This window comes from Salvelinus fontinalis, chromosome 17 (genome assembly GCF_029448725.1).
Source record: "Salvelinus fontinalis isolate EN_2023a chromosome 17, ASM2944872v1, whole genome shotgun sequence".
NCBI lineage: Eukaryota > Metazoa > Chordata > Actinopteri > Salmoniformes > Salmonidae > Salvelinus > Salvelinus fontinalis.
The window spans coordinates 46,346,809-46,356,069 of record NC_074681.1 but is presented as its reverse complement, the minus strand read 5'-3'; the positions used below and the strand labels follow the sequence as shown (position 1 = coordinate 46,356,069).

General features: G+C 44.1%; 1 protein-coding gene across 1 annotated transcript; it reads left to right on the top strand.

Annotated features, from left to right (window-relative positions):
* The first annotated feature begins 458 nt into the window (after window positions 1-458).
* LOC129814615 (inner ear-specific collagen-like) lies at window positions 459-4,992 on the top strand. Its single transcript, XM_055867788.1, has 5 exons — window positions 459-587; window positions 2,594-3,059; window positions 3,422-3,502; window positions 3,644-3,724; window positions 3,864-4,992. Exons 1-5 carry the CDS (start codon window positions 561-563, stop codon window positions 4,757-4,759), a joined length of 1,551 nt encoding a protein of 516 aa, XP_055723763.1. The 5' UTR covers window positions 459-560; the 3' UTR covers window positions 4,760-4,992.
* The last annotated feature ends 4,269 nt before the right edge of the window (window positions 4,993-9,261 follow it).

The following is a 9,261-nucleotide window of genomic DNA, read 5'->3' as shown; positions in this document are numbered from 1 at the left end:
TTATCTCTCCATCAACACCTTCTCTGAAACCTCGTAGAGGAGAGGGAGAGAGGCAGAGAATGAGAGGGAAAGGGAGATGGAGAGATAGTGAAAAAGGGGAAGAAAGTAGAGGTGATAGAAAAGGAGCGAGAGAAGAGAGAGAGGAAGACTGAAAAGTGACATTAAGGGAGAGAAGTGAGAGGTGAGAGGAAAAGGGAAGACATAGCAAGGTGGAGGGAGTCATGGGACATGGAATAGGGTGGAATATACTGTAGCAACATGGGTGACGCCTCTCTCTCACTTGTTTACCCGTCTATTATTTTTATTATAATTCTGTGGCCCATGCTGTTGATCGCTAATGAGGTCGTCTTACAGGTAGAAGCCCTAGTTACTCTGTCCACAGCACAATGAAGTATCTCTTCCTCCTCCCTCCCACCCTCCATTCCTCCCTCCTATCCTTTGTCTGCAGGTCTAGAGGGTGCGAGGTGGATTGAAAGAAGTGTTTTTTTTGGGGCAAGGCCTATATATTGATCAATGCTTCTGTCCCGCTCATCATTCCACCAACATCTCTCATCCTGCACATGATGATACAAGACTCCAAAGGAAGGGTGAGTGCAACTCTTGGGGCTTTTCACACTACTGAGCAGAACTGAGCTGAGCCAAACCAAGCTGTACTGAGTTGGCCTAGTTGTATACATCCACCATAGCTGCTGGAACTTTGCTGAAAAGGACCATGTACAAATTAAAGAGTCAGCACAGTTTGGTTTGAAACGGCAAGGTAGTGTGAAAAGGATATCTGTGGTGGTTGAAAATCCGCACGGAGCACTCACTGGTAACAGTCTTTTGAATAATGGAAAACTTCAAAAGACTATTACCAGTGAGTCAAGGCTGTTGGTTAGGACCGTTGATAGTTTGGGCTGTTCTTGTATGAGTATTGACCAATGGGATTGGTGAGTCGTGAATGAGTGTTCAGTTTTATGGATGAGTGGTACAATTGATGTGTTGATAAGTGTTTTGGTGATTGATGTGTTATTGGTTGGTAGGGATTGCATGGTCCTATAGTAAGAAGCACATTTCTTTTATTGCATTATCTGTAGTAGATGATAGTCTTCATGGTGAACTTTAATAAACTGGTTAGACATGAGTGTGCAGTGATTGGTAAGGGATTGGTGGATAATTCTCAGGAAACAAGTACGTTAGTCACTAATCACTATTATAACTTTGCGATAAACAAAATGAAGTATGGTATAGGTTAACTGAAAACATGCCACTGGGCACACCACATCATTTCAGCATGGAAATGTGGGTAATATTTGGTTGAGACGTTGATCAATGAGACTTCAAGCTGTGTTCACACAAAAGACAGCCAGAAGTTTGTTGAATTCTAGTGTTTTACCAAGCACAACCAAATGTCTATGGAAAAACCATGTCTGATTTGTCATCGAAATGTGTTGTCATTGCGGGTTTCAATCATTTAAAAACACAACAACAACGTTAAAATGGGAATACAATGTCAGATAGATTTACAACAACTTAATGTGTTATCACCATGCTTCATTTAATAGCACAACCAAATGACCTGGAGTGCAGTTGAGATTACATCAATGCTGTTCGAGATTCTGCACAGATTACTACAGCAATTGTGAAGCTCTCCACAGACCTGTGACCTTTGCGTGCGACCTTGAACATGCACGCTTTCTATGATTACGTAAGAAGACATTTATTGTCATCTTAAAATGTGGCCATGGGTGTGTTACTCATTTTTAAGGTTGAATAAATATTGGCACATTAGTTTGTAAGAAAGTCTTACCTTTACACTATTTACTGTATTGCAAAAGTGATATTGAATTGTGTTTGGTTGTCAACGCAACCTAATAGCAACATTTGAAGGAGATGTATGTTTTGTGCCACTGACTTAGTCTGGTGTTAATTCAAGTTTGTCTACAAATGAATAATTTGTATGTTGGATACATGTGTCCATCTCAACCAAAAATCTAAATGAAAGCATAGTACTGAGTTAGATTTTTGGCTGAGATAGATAGAACATTTGTAGTAGTCAGTGATAAATATCAAAGCTGGGATTGGTTAAAATCCTGGACGAGAGACCAAGTGGATAGCTCTAGATAGAGCAGCTTTCCAGTAGGAGGTGCTGCCCAGCCTATTGTTTTTTTCTGATGGTGGATATAACGTTGAAGATCTGACGTCGTTTCAAAGGTACAAGTGCAACATATTTTGTACAAGGTTTGTCTATGTTGAAAATTGGTTACCACGATGACATAATCCTGTGGTTGAAGTTTCACCCTTTCAAATCCAATGTATTTTCCACGTAGGTGCCATGTCACAAATGACGTTGAAACAATGTTGATTTAACCAGTTCGTGCCCGATGGGATACCACGGTATTTTTCTTCCCATTTTGTAGCAAAAATAAGTTTTGGGTCATTGTTTGAAGAAATGAAATTGATTAAGTAGTTCTCTTGAATGATTATCATATTATACAAAAATCATGAAAACAGCTGGGCAAATCTCTCACTCTATCTGTCTCTCACTTTTTGACTCTCTGGATCTGTGTGTGTATGTCTGTCTCTTTTTCTGTCTCTCTCTCTCTCTGTCTAGAAGACTACCAGTCTGCTGGGACTGATCCTATGCACCACCATCTCCTCTGCGATGCATACTTCACCCAAAGGGGAATACAACGAGATTCCCCCTCACCCGTTCACAGGCTCCCAAGACAGCCCCATCCCCCCTACGGACCTCCACATGGACCCAATGCGATCTGGCTACCCTATGTCCACCAACAACCAGAACATGAATGCCCACAGCGGTCCAATGCCCCCCTCCGACTACCCCAATCATGGCTTCCCCATGCCACCAAGCCCTTACATGAACATGACTGGGAACCGGCGAACTGGGGAACTGCTGCTAGTTGAGGACGGGTCGGAGCCGGACATGTCGTACTGCCAGACACTACTGGAGGTGCCAGTGCCACCACCCATGGACCAGGTGCCCTGGTTCTGTGTCTGCTCCCGCTGCAAGGCCAGCGTGGGACCCAAAGGGGACAGAGGAGACAGGGGCCTCACAGGTATGTAGAAAGGCATAGAATAGTATACATTTTTATTTCACCTTTATTTTACCAGGTAGTTCCATTAGAAGTAGAACAAGAGATGTACACTCTCTTAAAATGGTTTATCTGAAATGGATCAAAAACATGTCGTTTTTTTCACCCTAATTAGAAGTGTGGACCTTTTCTTTTGCTCTGACAGTATTTTAGGTCTAACACACCATCTAAACTTCCTAAACAAATGATATAACTAGCTGCATCCACAGTCTTTGCCTCATTCTCGGTTCTCTCTCTCTGCCACTCTCAAGCATAGATATAAGATATTAAATACAGTACATTAGCTAGCTACATATTGTTTACGTCATTGTTCTTAACCCACAAAGGTATTCCAGGAAGTCCTGGGAGAAGAGGACTCACAGGGTTCAGAGGTCACCCTGGGTTCGTGGGCCGCCAAGGGCTGAAGGGTAAGTGATACTTGTCAATTCTGTTAAGACTCAAAAAAAAGCAAAAAAGCTGTGTCCGAGCAATGACCGTAAAACAAGCTTGCAGAAAATGATTTGCAACTTTGTTCTCTCTTTCTCTTACTTTCTACCTATTTGTTACAGGTCAGAAGGGTGATGAAAATGAGAAGGGCGAACGTGGGCTAGTGGGTTTCACCGGCACCAAGGGGGCCCGCGGCTTCAAAGGTCAGTTAAACAACAGATGCAGAACTTAAACTCATCTCTCCGTCATCCAACTTTGGAACTTTAGATCTCATCTATGTGTATGTATGCGTGTGTGTGTATGTGTGTTGTGCGCGGTGTGCATTTTTTGTTTTTGTTTCAGGGGACAAAGGGGACCAGGGTCTGGAGGGTGCACAAGGAGAGATGGGGCCCCGGGGAGAGGTAGGGACCTGTCCTGCGTCCTGTGAAAGTGTTCAGGGCCGTGCAGGACAACCAGGGATACCCGGTGTGGCTGGAGCCAGGGGTCTCCCTGGAGTAGCAGGCCCTCCAGGGACTACGGGGGCCAAGGGCGAAACAGGGTACATGGGTTCCCCTGGGGTCCCCGGGACGAATGGTGAGAAAGGTGAACTAGGGGCAAAGGGCGAGTGCAACTGCACAGATGGAGCAGACGGGGCAGACGGTCAACAAGGGATCCCTGGGCCCAAGGGAGTGCAAGGTGAGTTGGGCCCTAAGGGTGCCATGGGTCTCAACGGTAAAAAGGGAGACCAGGGTGACCTCGGTATGATGGGCATTCCCGGGCCATGCTCTCCAGCCATCCAGTCCTCATTCACCGCCGCGCTCGGCACAATTTACCCGCTACCGGACAAGCCCGTGCCGTTTACCCAAGTCATCAACAACCGGCAGTTTCATTTCGACCCCATCATGGGCATCTACAGGGCACCAGTGAACGGCACCTATGTCTTCAGCTACCACCTGATGGTGTTCAGCAAGGTGCTGAAGGTGGGTCTGTTCCATAATTTCAACTCTATCGTGAAGACCACAGAGCCAGCCCAGCTGGGCACCGCTAGCCACCAGGTGGTGCTCCACCTGGTCATGGGCGACCGGGTGTGGCTGCAGGTGAAGGACAACATCTCCAACGGCATGTATGCTGACAACGAGAGCAGAAGCACCTTCTCTGGCTTCCTGCTCTACCCTGACTCCTGCGACTTGCCCTTGTTCCGAGACTTTCCTCCAGCAGGCGCTCCAGGTGGTGACGAGGGGATCTATAGTTGGGGGTAGATTGAGGGGCCATCCACCACCCCATCGCCTTAGTCAGTGAGAGTCAGGTACACAGACACAGGTTACACACACATAGAATTTGAAGACACACAATCCACATACACATACATTAACAAAGTTCTCGAAGTTAACACCAACAGAGCACCTTCTATAAATCAAAAGCCATTTCCAATGGCCTGTTAGCTCTGGGTAGTTTTCTATAACATGAATGAATAAAATTTCCTACAAAACGACCTATTTGTTTGACTGATTTGTTTATCTTAATGAGTGAGAGTGTGCTCATGATTGTATTGTTTAGCAAAATCTCTTGTTCTTGCATAGTGCAGATTTAGGACATTTTATTCCTGGAGCTTTGTGACCTCCACATTCACATATAAGCTCCATATATGAGAACAAAATCTCAGTTAAATTCAAAATAGTTATCTGCTTTTTGATACAAAAATCCAACCATGTTGCTACTCACATGTTTACAATATTAGCGGTCTGATAAGAGCTATATTTTTGGGATTCAACATTAGAGCTATTGTAAAAAACAAAACAAATCTGCATAAGACGGTTAATGTTTGACTGCATGAATACATTTATGTCGTCCACAAGATTTAATTAATGAACAGAGACGGTATAGGTGTAGAGGAGGAGCTGCAACAGGATACTTCTGCTAGCTGTTTTCAAAGTAAAAGCTGTGTGACTGACGTTACCTGACCATCGCTCCAGCTAGCTAGCTTTCGACCAGGTTAGTTATAAATAAGGGCCACCAACAAGCAACGTTAGTTCGTTAGCTAGCCAGCTGCCTTCCTTCAATACTTGGTCTCTTTATATTTAAAGCATCGAGCTAAAGGCTGAAGCTAGAGAGCTATCATACCAAACAATTGTGTGTGTCTGTAGACTGTACACGGCTCATTCAAGACAATCCAGCCCCAGCTAACAAGGCTTGACATACCAAGTTTTGAGCATCACCCTTTCTCTGTCATGAGGTGAGTATTAATTAAGTATCAACAATTGTCTATATGCTGTAGGTAGCTAGCTATAGGTGGTTATTCCCTCCACATAATAATGGCAGAGATGAAAGGAATTAGGATGGATCGTTCAATCATTCTCAATAATAATTAGTGAGTATATCTGTAGAGGAAATGTAACGTTCGTCTAATGCCTGTAGAGGAGGAGTAAGGGTCGGACTAAATGCAGGGTAGGTTGAATCCATAATGATTTATTATAACAAGACGAAACACGATGAACACTTGAAATGATTACCAAAATAACAAAACGACGTAGACAGACCTGAACATGGAACTTACATAATAACACGAAGAACGCACGAACAGGAACAGACTACATACACGAACGACAACAAAACAGTCCCGTGTGGTGCGACATACACAGACACGGAAGACAATTCCCAAAATAGGTGGGAATACTGAGTATGCCAGCGTATGACCACCAATACCCCTGCACCACTGGGTGAGATTGTCAACACTGCCAGCTTCAGTGACACTACACATAGCCCCCCCCCCCGACACAAGCTACTGAGACAGGAGGAACTCTAGAGCACTGTCAGTGACCATCGGGTAGTTGGTCATCTCCCTGACCAATTCCCTTCTCCCCCGTTTGCTCAGTCTCCCTCGATTGCTTCTAGGAAGAGTCTTGGTGATTCCAAACTTCTTCCATTTAATTAAGAATGATGGAGGCCACTGTGTTCTTGTGGACCTTCAATGTTGCAGAAAGGTTTTGGTACCCTTCCCCAGATCGTGCCTCAACATAATCCTGTCTTGGCGCTCTACGGACAATTCCTTCAACCTCATGGCTTGGATTTTGCTCTGACATTCACTGTCAACTATGGGACCTTATATAGACAGTTGTGTGCCTTTTCAAATCATGTCCAATCAATTGAATTTACCACAGGTGGACTCCAATCAAGTTGTAGAAACATCTCAAGGATGATCAATGGAAACAGGATGCACCTGAGTTCAATTTCAAGTCTAATATCAAAGGGGCTGAATACTTGTATGTAAATATGGTATTTAATAATTTTTTTTATTACATTTGCAAAAATGTAGAAAATTGTTTTCGCTTTGTCATTATGGGGTTTTGTGCGTAGATTGCTGAATAATTTGTTTTATTTAATCAATTTTAGAATAAGGCTGTAACATAACAAATGTGGAAAAAGTCAAGGGGTCTGAATACTTTCCGAAGGCACTGTATGTGATGCTATGTATAGACATTATGGACAGTTTATGGATGCAATATGTAGTATATCTGTAGAATACGTAGGATAGAATGGTATATGTACAGCAAGAGTTAAATAGGATAGGACATGACTAGAACACAGTATATACATATGTGGGTCAAACAGTATGTAAACAATACTGAAGGGACCAGTGTTCCATGACTATGTACTTAGGGGCAGCAACCTCTAAGGTGCAGGGTTGAGGAACTGGGTGGTAGCCAGCTAATTACAGTGACTAAAGTTCAAGGCAGGGTACTGTTCTGGGCACAGGCCGGCTAGTGGTGACTATTTAACAGTCTGATGGCCTTGATAGAAGCTGTCTCTCGGTCCCAGCTTTGATACACCTGTACTGATCTCCCCTTCTGGATAGTAGCGGGATTAACAGGCCGTGGCTCGGGTGGCTGAAGTCCTAGATTAACTTCTTGGCTTTCCTGTGACAGCAGGTCCTGGAGGGCAGGAAGTGTGCAGGCAGTGATGCATTGGGCAGACAGCACCACCCTCTGACGAGCCCTGCGGTTGCAGATGGTGCAGTTGCTGTACCATGCAGCGATACATATAGCGATACATCCGACAGGATGCTCTCAGTGGTGCATCTGTAGAAGTTTGTGAGGGTCTTAGATGCCAAGCCAAATTTCTTCAGTCTCTATAGGTTGAAGAGGCGCTGTTGCATCTTCACCACACTGTCTGTGTGGGTGTACCATTTCACATGTACACAGAGCAACTTGAAGCTTTTCCCCTTTTTTTGCTAATCTTTTTCAAGGGTGTCAATTGTTGGAAATGATTATATTTTGTTTTGGCGTGAAGTTGTTAATATATTTTTGTTATGTTACAATAAAAACATTGACTTGTTAGTAAATGCAGTGGGTTCTGTACATTTATGAATCATTGTACATATTCGCCAGCTGTCCGTTTTGTAATGAATTAATATGTGTTAGGAGTAGACATGATCATTTCCCTAGGAAATAAGGGCAGTGAAGTTAAACAAACAATCGCATTAGTAACTTTATCCTTACAAATGTATGGGGTGATCACATCAGAGCGAAAGCAAAGTACCAGTTACTAAAATTACCACACTTGAGGATAAAGTTCTTAACAGAAATCAACCATGGAAATATACAAGACATAACTAACTCTTGTGATTGCCATATCGACAGAGTTGATTGGAATTGTTTTCAGTGAAGCTCAGTCATACAATAACGGTAAAAACTATCACACAATTGAAATACAAAACCTCCATTAAAGCGTTCATATTTGATGATCGAGGGCCTCTGTACATAATAATGACAAGAGTATTGTCCTCACTAAAGTGCCTGTGAGAGGAAGCTAACCGACTATTGAGACGCAGCCAGTGTGTTGACAAGGAGAGGTGTTGAATGTGCCACCTGGAGGTCAGTGGGAGGCGAAGGGGGAGAAGTCCTTCGAGGGCAAACAAGAAGACATTGCTCGGTTTTCGTGGTGAAAGGAACTGCAAGAAGTTGGCCGTCGTGGCAAGGAGCTCCAGGTGCTGCTGCAGGTACGAGGCATGCTCCGCCTTCAACTCTTCCTGTAACACACATCAGGTCATGTTAGAAACTTAGGGGTTAGAGGTTAAGTGGAAGGGGCTAGGTGAGAGTAGGGGGTAATGGTAGGGTATAAGGAAAGACTAATATGTCACCTTTCTGTCCAGAAACTTGGAGTGCATCTCCATGTCCTCCTCCCACACACCGTCTTATTATCCCTTAACTCTGACACCACACATATATTTAAATAGGCTAGCATTCCTAATAGTGTCCGTGGGTGTGTTTGTGTACCCATGTGTTTTTGGGGCGGGAGCAGCAGGATCCTCATGTTGACAGGACAGCCTACCTGCACTCAGCTGGCCAGGTGCCTAAACAGGATATGTCATCACACAGGGAGAAAGAGAGGCAGGAACAGTGGTGCCCTAGAATTTGTGTGCATTTGGGCAGGAGTGTCTGGGAACGAGATCAAATCAAACACAACTGAGAATGCACATCAACTTCATAGAACAGTGAAAACACTTCACACCCACCACTTCTCTAGCCACCCTTCGCCTTGACAGCTTTGCACACTCTTGGCAATCTCACAACCAGCTTCACCTGGAATGCTTTTCCAACAGTATTTAAGGAGTTCCCACATATGCTGAGCTCTTGTAGGCTGCTTTTTCTTCACTCTGCTATCCAACTCATCCCAAACCATCTCAATTGGGTTGAGGTCGGGTGATTGTGGAGGCCAGGTCATCTGATGCAGCACTCCATCACTCTCCTTCTTGGTCAAATAG